This window comes from Mesoplodon bidens (assembly GCF_964165515.1).
Source record: "Mesoplodon bidens genome assembly, chromosome: X".
Taxonomy (NCBI): Eukaryota; Metazoa; Chordata; class Mammalia; order Artiodactyla; family Ziphiidae; genus Mesoplodon; species Mesoplodon bidens.
In genome coordinates, this window is record NC_138163.1 from 124159674 (window position 1) to 124173927 (window position 14254).

The 14254-nt window shown below is 42.9% G+C and overlaps 1 protein-coding gene across 7 annotated transcripts in view; it reads left to right on the forward strand.

The window, feature by feature from the left end:
- The window catches only part of SH3KBP1 (SH3 domain containing kinase binding protein 1), a 347088-nt gene that overhangs the window by 208793 nt on the left and 124041 nt on the right, over positions 1-14254 (forward strand). The window contains exon 1 of one of the 7 annotated variants that reach the window (XM_081222848.1): positions 6900-7010. The exons of the other annotated variants lie outside the window; for them this stretch is intronic. Coding sequence (XP_081078974.1) covers positions 6996-7010 — 15 coding nt within the window. The 5' untranslated portion in view covers positions 6900-6995. Of the gene's footprint in view, positions 1-6899; positions 7011-14254 lie in introns of those variants that run through there. 7 annotated transcript variants of the gene reach the window in all.

Consider the following 14254-nt stretch of genomic DNA (forward strand, 5'->3'; position numbering starts at 1 on the left):
AAGGCAAAGTTGGAAGATATAGATTAGTGTGAGAGCCAAATGGGCTTAGCAGTTGATCTCCAGAATTAGACAGACTCACCCACCCAGTCTCAGCAATGCTGGACTCGGGCAGACCCATGTGAGGTAGAAGGGCCAGCTCCTTGAGGAACAGCAGAGAAGGCCAACTTCCAAGAGGAGGAAAGAGAAGAGCTGAGCTAAGCATGCCCAGTTTATTTTTCCTAAATTCACGTATCAGAGAAGTCATTTCACTCTCCCAGGAGAAAGTGAATAGGGAGATAGAGAGTTCCAAGAGTGTTCAATTCTGCCCAGAGGCCAAGTGTGTCCAGAGAGTGTCCATTTGGTCTTCCTTTTACATGGAAGGAAACATCAAGATAAGACAAACAGCTTTTCTACCAGCTTTGAATTATTATCATAAATGTTTGGGGGAAATATTTTGGAGATAGAATCAAGAAGTTTGATAGTATGTGGGAGATAAAGGAGAGGAAAGACTTGAAGAGGATGCCTTGGGCAACTGGCTTCAGCAGCTGGGTGGATGGCAGTATCGTTCCCTGATTGGAGAACACTGGAGGAGAAAGATATCTGGGGAGGAAGGTCATGGGCTCAGTCTTAGACTAGCTGGATTTTCAGGTCCTTGTGGAACCATCAGGTGGAGGCATCCAGCAAGCAGTTGGATAAATAAGTCTGGTGATGGGGAGAGAACTGTAGATGTAGGTTTTGGAGTCATCCACCTAGAGATTGGGTTGGGAGACTGTAAGAAGGCAACCCAGACAGGACCTTATTCTCATGAATATGGCTTTTACCTTGTCTCCCAGCTGTGGACCTGAGAGAGAACTTCCTCATCAGGCTGCTTCCCTGCAATCCCAGCCCGGCCTCACCCTTTTTCTGAACTCCTTCCCTTTTCGTGAGTCACTCAGATAATCACTCCTGGCCAAATACTCCGGGAAAGGAGTGTCAGGTATTACACATGGGTGGGTAAATTCCAGATGCTCAGGTGAGTCCCAGGACCTACCTAAGCTGATAGGTCCTTATGTAGAATAATCCTGGCTTTCGGGTGCCAGCTTATTCCATGCTTAAGTGCCCTAGGCACAGCTAGTCTTGGCCCCCTTAATTATTGAGAAAAGCAGTCTTTTGGGCCTGGGCTCTTCAAACAGCCATATTGGAAAAGATATTTTTCCAGGTTGGTTGTTTACTCTATTGGAGTCCCTACAAAGAAATCCTTCAAGAAGTTCCATGGTCTTCCTGTCGTAGTTGATTTCCATCAGTGACTTCTGATCTCTGTCTCTTGAAATGATTCTGTTTTCTTTCTCTGTTTTCTACTATGTTCCACAACTAGACATTGTGTTTGTGACAGTCGCTTTTTCAGCTCTCATCATCTTGAATCTCGGTTATAGAATCACAGTCATCCAAATTAATGCCTTTATAATATCAACATTGTAGCTTTTACTTGTAACAGAGAATTAGAATTAAAATCATATATAAATGAGCTACTAATCAATTTTTTTAATCAGCCAAATTGCAGCAAGAGGAATTCTAATATCTTCATATGTACCTCAGTCAGTCTTTTTATCCATACTAGTAAAAATTCGTCAAGCTGTATACTGAGGTAAAATTAAAACATGTGAACATTGAAAGTGATGATCTTAGTTCCTTAAAAATGAGAGATTTATGTCTCTAATCCTTTGAAGACTAGAAATAAGCTCTGGGGAATCCCAGAAGCTAATGATACATACTTTGACTAATGAAACACAACTGGGTCGAACCTTGGCATGACTATCTGACACCTATAGTATTGGATGTCTCTCATAGTGGTTGAAAGGTAAGATCTTGTGACATCTCTTGAGCAGTTGAAAGACCCGTGATTTTTAAAGAGCAGGTGGTGTTGAGATGCCCACTGGTCACCTGGGCTGAATGAAGTGTCTGGGACTTTCAGACTTGGGTTTATGTGTTATCTTTCCTTATCTAGGAAAAGTGAGGAGAGGGCGGGGGGGGGGGGGTAGAAAAAGGGAACCAGAAATAGTATACAGGGTTACTGTTTGACATATTAGGTACTGTTTACTGTTTTATGTATGTTTGATATATACCTTCTAAAACATTCAGCATAGTGTATTTTCTTTTTTTTTTTTTCTGCGGTACGCAGGCCTCTCACTGCTGTGGCCTCTCCCGTTGCGGGGTACAGGCTCAGCGGCCATGGTTCACGGGCCCAGCCGCTCCGTGGCATGTGGGATCTTCCCGGACCGGGGCACAAACCCGTGTCCCCTGCATCGGCAGGCGGACTCTCAACCACTGCGCCACCAGGGAAGCCCTATTTTCTTTTTTTAAAAATAAATTTATTTATTTATTTATTTTTGGCTGCATTGGGTCTTCGTTGCTGCGCGCGGGCTTTCTCTAGCTGTGGCGAGCGGGGGCTACTCTTCGTTGCGGTGCACAGGCTTCTCACTGCGGTGGCTTCTCTTGTTGCAGAGCACGGTCTCTAGGTGCGTGGGCTTCAGTAGTTGCTGCACACGGGCTCAGTACTTGTGGCTTGTGGGCTCTAGAGCTCAGGCTCAGTAGTTGTGGCGCATGGGCTTAGTTGCTCCGCGGCATGCGGGATCTTCCCGGGCCAGGGCTCGAGCCCGTGTCCCTTGCATTGGCAGGCAGATTCTTAACCACTGCGCCACCAGGGAAGTCCCAGCAGCGTAGTGTATATTCTATGAAATGTTTAATTGCAGCCAGATGGTCACCAAGAATCACATTCCCAGGAGGCCTTAAAATTGTGTTTTTAGGAATATAGTTATTAAGCATGCAGGATAGACTGCCCAGGTTCACATCCCAGCTCTGCTTCTTCCTGGGACAAATTACTTAAGCACTCAATGCTTTAGATTCCCCATCTGTAGAATCAGAATAACAAGAGAACCTGGCCCATATGGTTGTTAGGAGGATTAAGTAACTCAAAAAATGGGTAAAAGTGCCTCGTGAAGAATAATCACTAGATTAACGTTAGTAGTTATTATTGTTGCCTTTCTGGTTATGAGAACAGAAGGAGTGCCTATAAATAGCGGTGCAGTATCCGGGATCATTTCTTTAACTTTTTATTATGGAAATTTTAAAACTCAGAGAAGGAGAAATGAATTTTGCTCTGTCTGTGGTAGCTGTTTGTTTGACATCACCAAGCCTTCAGTATTGGCCATTGGGGAGTAAGTGCCATGCAGAGGATTTTAGGGCAGTGAAAATACTCTGTATGTATTCTGTATGATACCATAATGATATACATATCATTATACATTTATCCAAACTCATACAATGTACAACGTAAGAGTGAACCCTAAGGTAAACTACAGACCCTGGGTGATAAGGAGTCAATGTAGGTTCATCAGCTGTAACAAACGTACCACTCTTATGTAGACAGCGGGGGAGGCTGAGCATGCAAGGAGGCACAGGGTATCTGGGAAATCTCTGTACCCTCTTTTTCTTTTTCTGTGAACCTAAGACTGCTCTAAAAATAAATAAAGTCTTAAAACAAAAGAAAGTAAGTGCCATGATTTGGGGCCTTGTCTTTGTTACTCACCATTGTATTTGCAGTTCCTTGGAAATCATTAAAAACTATAGTTGGCCTTCAATAAATATTTTGTGACTGGATGCATGAATATGTTTTGTCCTAATCCAATCGCAATCCTAAAGGAAGACTCATTCTGTTTGGGGTCTGCTTGTAGTCTGGCTATAGATTTCCTCTTCCATTTGTTCATTAATTGGCTCCTTCCTTCATTCACTGAAGCTTTATTGAATGTATTTTATGGACCAGCAGTGGCAGCTCTGGAATTTCTAGATAAATGAGCTAAGGAATGGCAATCCATTTGGAAAGGAATTGGCTAGGTAGCATGTCTGGAGGCTGTATTAGCATAATGTGTGCACATTTTTCGCCTGGCAGGTTATTTGTTTGCGGGGGGGGGGGGGGCGGGGGTTGTCTGGTGTAGTTAATTGGAATGGAGTTAACACCTCCACTCCCACATCACACCTTGGATCAGCTGTCACATACAGACCTCTCATTTAGCGCTTCAGATTGTCCCTACATGGGAGAGAACTGGGTATGTATTAAAAGTGATTATGGTGCGGGGAAAAGGACCAGCAGAGCTCTGTCCAAAGCATCAAGGAGAATAGGGAGGAAGGAGCTGCTCACTTTCCTGGAGGTCTAGAAGGAGAGGATGGCGTGTCAGGGAGATCTTTTCAAGGAAAGTGTTATTTGAGCAAAGTGTTAAAAGATAACTGGGGATTCATGGTACTGGCAGTGTGCACATGGGCAAGGGGGGAGTGTGGTGATGGACGAGGGCTGGGTTTGGCTGGGCTGCAGGGGACTTGGGGGCAGGGAGTTGGAGGGGAGCCTGACCCTCTTCCCTCAGGTCTCTGCCAGCCCACTCACAAGCTGCACTTCTGGGTGGGCTGGCACGTTGGTGGAGGGGTTCCAACGGGCAGTGTCATGATCAGATTGGCACTTTAGAGAGAGAACTGGGGAGGTGCCAGGCAGTGTGGACTGGAGATGGGAGAGGAAGTAGCTGGGAGAGTTGCCAGTCCTGGGGCTCTGTGGTTGATGACTAATTGGCTTGGAGCTCTTGTAGCTAGTAGCTCTTGGAAAGGGGCAGATGGGCCCACCTCATGCACACTCTTAGAGTTGGGCCGCCGTAGCCTGGGTTGGCAGCAGAACTGACAGAAGAGCCAAGTTTCCTTTCAAAGAAAACTCCTTTGTGTGTTATGGAAAGCAAAAAGCCAGGAGTCAGCATTCAACTATCTATGTTCATAGCTAGGCTAAGGATAAAGAGATCAAAAAAATTAAGCTGGGAGGGCATTGTTAAATACATACATATATATACATATATATATATATATATATACACACACATGAACATCATCATGTGTGTCTATAAATCACATAGATATATTTATTTATGTATATATGTACATTCAGCAGGCTCATCTTCCTAATTTGTTTTCTAATAAACTTTTCATTTTAGAATAGTTTTAGATTTCTAGAAAAGTTGTGAAAATAATACAGAGTTCCCACATACCCCACAGCCAGTTTCCTCTGTTGTTAATATCTTACATGAATGTGGTACATTTGTCACAATTAGTGAGCCAATATTGCTACATGATTATTAACCAAGATCCATCCTTTACTCAGATTTCCTTAGTTTTTACCTAAAGTCCTTTTTCTTGTCCAGGATCCCGTCCAGGAGGCCACATGACATTTGCTCGCCCTGTCTCCTTAGGCTCCTCTTGGCTGTGACAGTTTCTCAGACTTGCCATGGTTTTGATAACCTTGGCGATTTTGAGGAGTTTTGTAGGATGTCCTTAAGTTGACATTTGTCTGATGTTTTTCTCATGATAAGACTGAAGTGATGGGTTTGGGGGGGAACCACAGAGGTGAAGTGCCGTTCTCATCCCATCAGATCAAGGGTACATGGCCTGAACATGACTTCTCACTGTTGATGTTGGCCTTGGTCACCTGGCTGAGGTCTCTCCACTGTAAAGCTGGTCTGTTTTTTCCCCTTTTCTACATCAACTCTTTGGGAAGAAGTGACTATACACGCCTCACTCTTAAAGAGTGGGGAGTTAAGCTCACCTCCTTTAGGGCAGAGTATCTCCATTCGTTGTTTGGAATTCTTCTGCACAGATGATTGTCTCATCCCTCCCATCCTAACTAGGTTTTGATAAGGTGATTTCTTATCTGTCCTCTAAATTCAAAATGCTAATTCTCTGGCACTTGGATCACACTTTCCATTTTCAGCCAAGTGACTTTTCCCACATTTGTTTTCTTGCGTGACACATAAACAGATCTGTGTGTTATTTATCCAAGCAGATTGCAGGTTTCTTGAGGACTGGGACAGCATCTTATTCAAAGCCCCTTACACGCTGCAGGTGGCTAATAAATATTGAATAAATGGTTTTTTAAGTAGCTTAATTTAAAAACTAACCATAGTTAATAACTAAAACCGGTTATCAGAGTCTCTGTACATGAGAACTGTGGTAAGGTGAGGATACTGTTGACGTGGCATCCTGCTTTGTGAAGCGGTCCTGAATTTGTAATAGTAGCTCATAGGCTGCTTCCTGTGTGCCAAGCACTTTTATAAACACTTTACATCTATTATTTAATCTTCCAGACAACCCTGTATCTTGCTGCTATTATCCCCATTTTATAGATAAGGAAACTGAGGTGAACAGAGTCCAAATAAGTTGCTTAAGATCACTCAACTAGGAAGTGGCCCAGCTGGGATTTTGATCTCAGACACCCTGCGTATAGAGTTTTGAACTCTTAACCACTGGGCCCTGAATTCATTACAGTGGTAATTAAAATGGTATCTCATGTGGGCGAAAAACAAGATTGCTCTTCAAACACTTTATTCCGATCTGTTAGGTTACTACCGATGACATGGCTGGCAGCAATCTTGCAGTTTTTTTCCTAGGGGAAGTGTTTCTATAAAGGCATGGCTGCTTTTCCTTCTTCAGTCTTTTTCTTTTTTTAATGAGTAATTTTTGTGTGATACAACTAATTTTATTGCTTTAAAATACAGGCACTTTCACGATGGGCTTTTCGTATACAAACCATATTTTAGACATCTCTTGCTCCCCATCACAGTATCTATTGAAAGATAGTGGGCTTTTTATTTTCTCTCTGACGTTTTTAAACCAGAAGTGCTTGCTGGGTCCTGCCAAATAAACGGTCCTTGAGTGTGTTCCTTGTGCGAGCAGTCACACCTGTGGGTCCGAGGAGGCAGCCTGGATTCCTGTGGCGACGTAGGCGAGGAAGGAGGACTTTTCTCGAAGCCACCCAAGCCATGAATCGGCCCTGGCTTCCTGAGCCATAAACAAATGCGAGCTTTGTTCTCCCCGTTGCTCATTTGGTCCCAAGTATGACTCAGGGTTAGGCTGGGTCCTTCAGGCTCCATGCCTTTGGCTGTTGGAAGGAAGTGGGAGGCTTCCAGGGTAGTTCTGGGACCTTTTCAAACTGAAGAGAGGAGGCTGCCTGCATGATGGGAGAAGAGGTATTTCTCTTTCTTTTTTCTTCTTTTTTTTTTCTTTTTTCTTTTAGAGATGGAATAAATTCTCTTAACTTGTATCTTATCTATACTGTTCTGTTAACAGGATTTGTGATAGGTTTGCGTTGGTAGGTTACAATGAAGTGTTTACCAGCGAGGACCCCCCACGGAGGGGGGCTGTGGATAGGCTAAGGAGCAACCTATAATGTGGAGGATTCTTTTCTCAAGTCAAATGTTGCACTGGAACTATTTAGCTGTTTTAACCAGCCCCCCACTTTGGTTAATTCGGCCATTAATTTGTACAGATGTTTCCAATTTCTCTGTGTCTTGGGTTTTCATGTGCTCATACTGCAGCGAGTAATTTGGATGGGCAGTTTGCACAAGCAGTAACTGTTACCCCATGTCACCGAGATGTTTAGCAATTACAGATGTTTGTGCAGTAAACAAATCCAGCTTGCTCTTCAGGTTAGCTTAGGGGAGAAGAACACGTCCACGCAGAGTGAGCCAACTGTGGGGCATTTCACTCTTGGGGGGCATGGACACTGGAGTTTTCCTTGCGAATGGAGAAGCTGTGAGTAGTGACTTCTGGGTGCTGTTGAAGTGCTTTTTATTGAGTTAAAGATACTTGGCTAATTTTGCAGTCCTGGACATTGATATTCGTTTGCTCATATACAGAGTAAACTAGAGACACTAAGTTATTTGCTTTTTCTAAAAGCTTGCTAGTGGTAGCTGCTCTGCTTTCTCTCTGTGAGTTGTTCATATTTGTCTACCTCAAAGCAGAAGTCTGTCATTTTCCAAACACAAAATAAAATTCCCTAAATAAACCACAGGGTAAGTAAAGCTTACAATGCGTCATATGTCTTCCACATTCCTGTTTCTTGTTGCAAAAAAAAATTTAAGGGGAGAGTTGATGGTACCTGTAAAATATATCTATGTCTTTTTCTGTTGCCTTTAACTTATAATATTTTCAAAATTTCAAAAAAAGGAAAATAGAATGACAGAAAGGAAACACATTGTTTTAACACATTATTTTAAGAGTAGGAGGACTTCCTGAAAGTTTTTTGAATGGTGTCTGTTGCTTGCCTAGAAGGCAACAGTTGGCTAAAATAAAAATATTTTCCTCTGCAGTGGCTTGAGAGAATTTTCCTATTGAAAGATATCTGAAACTTGCTGATTGTTATTATTGCTGGGTGTCACTGATCTGAGTTCTGAAAAGTAAAACTCAGAATTAAGTACTTATATGCAAAATTCAGATGGTGACTCTTCATTTGGGAAATGAGTGAAAGCTTGATGGAGTGTAACTTGTGAAACGTGGGAGTCTTGGTAATGGCCTCTCTGGCTCCATCAGACTAGGGCCTGGAAATGGGGCAGGAAGGGTGGCCCCTGCAACCCTTAAAGTTAGTGACCTGTAAACTACACGTTGTACTGCTGAGTGCCCCCCAAACCCTTTGCTTGTTTGTTTCTCAAAGTGGAAATAGCCCTGTTACTTCTGACTACAGGAGCTCTTTGCAAAAATTATTATAATAATAAAAACTCCAACTTAAAGAATATGAAGAAATAAATAGAAATTGCCCTTTTTTTTTTTAGCTAATTGGGCCTCTCACTGTTGTGGCCTCTCCCGTTGCGGAGCACAGGCTCCGGACGCGCAGGCTCAGCGGCTATGGCTCATGGGCCCAGCCCCTCCACGGCATGTGGGATCTTCCCTTACCGGGGTACGAACCCGTGTCCCCTGCATCGGCAGGCGGACTCTCAACCACTGCGCCACCAGGGAAGCCCTGCCCTTTTTTTTTTTAAACACCTTTATTGGAGTATAATTGCTTTACAATGGTGTGTTAGTTTCTGCTGTATAACAAAGTCAATCAGCTATACGTATACATATATCCCCATATCCCCTCCCTCTTGCGTCTTCCTCCCACCCTCCCCATCCCACCCCTCTAGGTGGTCACAAAGCACCGAGCTGATCTCCCTGTGCTATGCGGCTGCTTCCCACTAGCTGTCTATTTTACATTTGGTAGTGTATATATGTCCATGCCACTCTCTCACTTCGTCCCAGCTTACCCTTCCCCCTCCCTGTGTCCTCAACTCCATTCTCTACATCTGCGTCTTTATTCCTGTCCTGATCCAGGAATAATCATAGTCAACATTTACTATGTATCCTTCCAGACTTTTATCTGAGCCTGAATGTGCATGCAGTACACACCTCACTCTTCATACAATAATGAGGTCATATTAAATGTCACCTGTGTTTAAAACTTAACATATTATGGGTCCCCCTTTTCTGTCAGAGAGCTGTATGATCGTTCATTGTCAAGATGCACCACCATTTATTGAACCAATCCCTGTGTGGTAACTATTTATGTTGCTTCCACAATTTTACTATTAAAAAGAACATTCTTATATATATATTATTGTACCTTCCCTGATTATTTCCTCTGGCTGAATTTTCAAAAGAGGAGCTTCCAGGTTATAAGCTGACTTAATTCTGGTTGGCTTTGTTTTTAATGAAAATAACCCAAGTATATGATAAAAAATTCCAGCAGAGCAAAACTAAGGCTTTCTCAATCCCACACTCAGCTTTACTTCCCAGTGGAAATCCCCATAAAAGCTTTCTGTCTACTCTTGTAGAAATATAGAATCTTTTTATTGTGGTAAAATATATATAATATGATAACCATTTTATTCCTTTTTCAATGTACAGTTCAATGGCATTAAATACATTCTCATCATTATACAGCCATCATCACCATCCATCTCCAAAACTTTTCCGTCTTCCCAAACTGAAACTTTGTACTCATTAAATACTAACTCCCAATTCCCCCTCCCCTTAGCAATTACCATTGTACTTTCTGTCTCTCCAAATGTGACTACTCATGAGAGTGGGGTCATAAAATATTTGTCCTTTTGTGGTTTATTTCCCAATTCCCCCTCCCCTTAGCAATTACCATTGTACATTCTGTCTCTCCAAATGTGACTACTCATGAGAATGGGGTCATAAAATATTTGTCCTTTTGTGGTTTATTTCATTTAGCATAATGTCTTCAAGGTTCATCCGTGTTGTAGCATGTGTCACAATTTCCTTCCTTTTTAAGACTGAATAGCACTCCATTGTGTGGATATATCACAATTTTTAAAATCATCCCTCCATTGATAGACATTTAGGTTGTTTCCACCTTTTGACTACTGTGAATAATGCTACAGTGAACACTGGCATACCAACACCTGCTTTCAGTTTTTTGGGGTATATCCCCAGGAGTGGAATCACTGGGTCATTTGGTAATTCTTTTTAATTTTGGGGGGAACCGCCATACTGTTTTCCACAGTGGCTGCACCATTTTACATTCCCCCCAACAATGCACAAGAGTTCCAGTTTCTCCACATGCTTGCCAACACTTGAGATTTTCTGTTTTTTCGTTTTTTAATTATTTAATTAATTATTTATTTATTTGCCTGAGCCAGGTCTTAGTTGCGGCACGTGGGATCTTCGTTGCCGTGTGTGGGATCTGTAGCTGTGGCACGCGAACTCTTAGTTGTGGCACGTGGGATCTAGTTCCCTGACCAGGGATCAAACCCCGGGCCCCCTGCATTGGGAGTGTAGATTCTTAAACCACTGGACCACCAGCGAAGTCCCTTTTTTCTTTTTTTACTAATAGCCACCCTAATGGGTGTGAAGTGGTATCTCATTGTGGTTGGAATTGGTGTTTAACGTGTATTCGTGTTGACTGTCACTAATAGGAAAGGATATTATTCTTCTCATCTTAGAATGAGGAGTTGAGGAAGAGGTCTGAGAACCCCCATGAACTAGCAGATCAGTTACACGATCCCAAGAGATTGCAAATTGTTTCAAGGAAGGACTGGTTCTCCCTGTTCCTGCAGCTCCTGGAGAAAAGATGAGCGGAGAGCCTTGGTGTTGCTTGGCTTCAGAGGTTTAAGGGTGACAGGACTGCGGTGTCTCACTTAGCCCCTCACAGGTTTATGGAGAGCGGATTCAAAACCATTGTTTTGAGAAAAGGTGAATTTCTCTTTTGAGCTATTTTAATTCTAAATGATAGTACTTGTTTCATCTTACGTTGGGGGGAAAGCCAGTTTTATGATTGATTTGCTCTCCTCACTTCTGCTCTGGAATTCCTTGGGGACAGGAAATGAAAGTCCTTCTTTTTTTTTTTTTTTTTTCCTTTGCGGTACGCGGGCCTCTCACTGTTGCGGCCTCTCCCGTTGCGGAGCACAGGCTCCGGACGCGCGGGCTCAGCGGCCATGGCTCACGGGCCCAGCCGCTCCACGGCATGTGGGATCTTCCCGGACCGGGGCACGAACCCGTGTCCCCTGCATCGGCAGGCGGACTCTCAACCACTGCGCCACCAGGGAAGCCCGAAAGTCCTTCTTTTTGTACATTGTTTGCCAACATGTTCATTTGCTTCAATTGACGTTCTTAAGTGGGGTGGGCTGAGGTATCTGTAAGTATTTCATTGTGGCCCTCTTTTGTTCATGTTTTAACAATTATTTCATAATATTTATAATCCTAGAGTTTGCAGATGCTTTTGACTCCTGAAATTTAAGGGTTTAAAATTTCCTGTGTGGCCATTAAAATGATCATGCTTCAGTACCTAGCTTGTCTTTTTCTCTCAGAGATTCTCACTAGTTGTAAAATGATGTTCTATGCAACTAGAACAATGGGATGGATTAAGTTTAATGCTCTATGAAAGCTGGCAACTTTAGAACAAGCTATCCAGCTTACTTTGCATGGTGGCCTGTCTTTGCCTCCATTGACAGAATTTTGATCACAGAGATCATTCAGTTAGTCAGCAACCTGTTTTGTATTTTTCTGTGGCATCTGAGGCTATTTAAAAATTATGAGATGACAGCCTTATTCTCAACTCAGGCTCTTGATGTTGGAGGCCAGATCCTAAATAAATGTATACCCATAAATGCTCTAGAAACACATGGAAGCATAAGTACAATAACCCCTACTGACACCTCTAACAGAGATTTCTCTCTCTCTCAACTTGGGCTATAAAATGAACAATTTACAAATTAAGAGTTTTCCAGAATTGCCTTAAAAGCCACTTCTTCATCAAAAGGCTATCGTTAAGCCATTTCACAGATGGCCTGTGACTCAGGAGTGTCACCCCAATTAAACTCATCCTTGAACTTTTAGGAATAAAATAGACAGTGTTTGGAAAATTGAAGGCAGATATTTGGAGTCTCTATCATTCAGAAGCTATATTTCTGTTTTGCTCATTTAAGATGAAGAAGTTAGAAGTGGTAAGGATGGATTTACTGCCTCATTTTCTTTTTCTTCTTTCACTTGCTAAGCATTTTCACCTACCAGTGATTTTAATATGTTTTGCTCCATTTGTTTTGGTAGCATCTGCTCAGTCTGTTCTTTTTATTTTGATTTCTTAGTTGGGTTTCTCATTTTTTCCTTCACTAGAGCAGCTCACTAGGCCCGTGAGCCATGGCCGCTACAGCTTTTCTGAAACTTCTTGGGTACCTTTTCTAGACAATTAACAAAACTGATAATAAGAGAAGTAGTGATGTAAAATGTCAAGACTTTAAGATCCTAGAGTTGTCCAAAGTCGTCCTCTTGGTACAGTGCTTAGCATTTACTGCATTTGGGAGAGCTGGACACGTTTTCTGTCTTATATGTCTCAATTTTAGATTTAGTTTCTTTTGCTTCAAAGCCCAGTATCCCCTCTGCATTCAGGTGTTGTTAGAAGCAGAGAAAGTAGACTTGTTCATAATTTAGAATCCTGTTTTTTCAAGTGACGTGAATACAGATACTGCTATTTTTGACTCAGAAGAGGCTGAAACATTACAAAGCTGGTAACTCTATGCCCATGCATGGAAGTAATCTGTCTAAGCGATGCATGTCACATTGTCGCTTTGCAGTATAGCGGTGAGCAGAGTGTAATTGATGGGTGACCTTACTGTGCTTACAGGCAAGGGTTATAGCATCTCTGACATTTTGGTGTAATTTTTGTATTCATTGCCTAAGAGCTCAAACAACTCCAGGTTTTTCTGACTAGAGCCTTCAGTCATAGGTCATTAGGCAGGAGAGGAGAAAAGCAGTCCAGATAAGAGATGACAAGAGGTCTTGAGAAACCAAAAGAGATATAGCCAGGTCAGGGAGGCATCACAGTTTCCAAGTACTAAAAGTGGTTTTATGGGGCCAGAGAGCAGTGTGTTCGTGGGTAGCCCAACCCTGACATTAGTCTAGAAATTCTATGTGAAACGAAGATCTAACATGGGTTGATCGTCTTGTCATGAAACTGAATGACTAGAAAGAGGCAGGGGTACTCTAAGAGGCGATGACAGAGGCAGTGAATGAAGATGGTCAAGAAACTAGAACTCAGGTGATTGATCAGGAGTGTGGAACAGTGATGGTCACTGTGGCAAAGAGAGAAGGCTAAACAGAGTTGAGGAGGAGATGAAGAATTATGTTGGGGTTGATGGTTGACCGTTCTCTGGTCCCATTGATGGCTGAAAAAAGGGGAGCCCCCTTTAATTTGAGACATGGTGCCAGCCTGGGAATAAGGGAGAAGTAGCCAATAGTGAGCACGGATAAATTCTTCCTTGTCCTGTGATGGGAAGGGTGTGGAAATCTTTCCCTGAAAGCCCCTGTAGATGGCCATCTGAAACCCACCTGTCTGAAATAGATTAAGTATAATAACTCAGGAGTAGGGAATGGGTTATAAACTCCAGAAGTACCATCACTGGTCTCTGTCTTCCTTCGTCACCATCTTCTGTGAATCTGTATTTTCCCTGCGCTGAGTCTATAGTGCATCTTTGTGGAAGGCACAAAGAGGAATTACTGCGCTCGGGAACTCAAACGTGGAGAGCACTGAAATGAACGTTCTCCACTGTAATAGAAAAGGGCAAGGGATTTCTCAAGACCAGAAAATGCATCAATTGGGATATTTTCTGTGCATATTGTCTTCCCCACGCCCCCATAAAAAACCAAAATATGCCTTTAGAAAATAACATATAACCACAAAAAGTGCCATTTAAGGAAACACATGATTAAAATAGGTGATTTCGTGTGTTTTGTTTTTTTGCGGTACGCGGGCCTCTCACTGTTGTGGCCTCTCCCGTCGTGGAGCACAGGCTCCGGACGCGCAGGCTCAGCGGCCATGGCTCACGGGCCTAGCCGCTCCGCGGCATGTGGGATCCTCCTGGACCGGGGCACGAACCCGTGTCCCCTGCATCGGCAGGCAGACTCTCAACCACTGCTCCACCAGGGAAGCCCGTGTTTT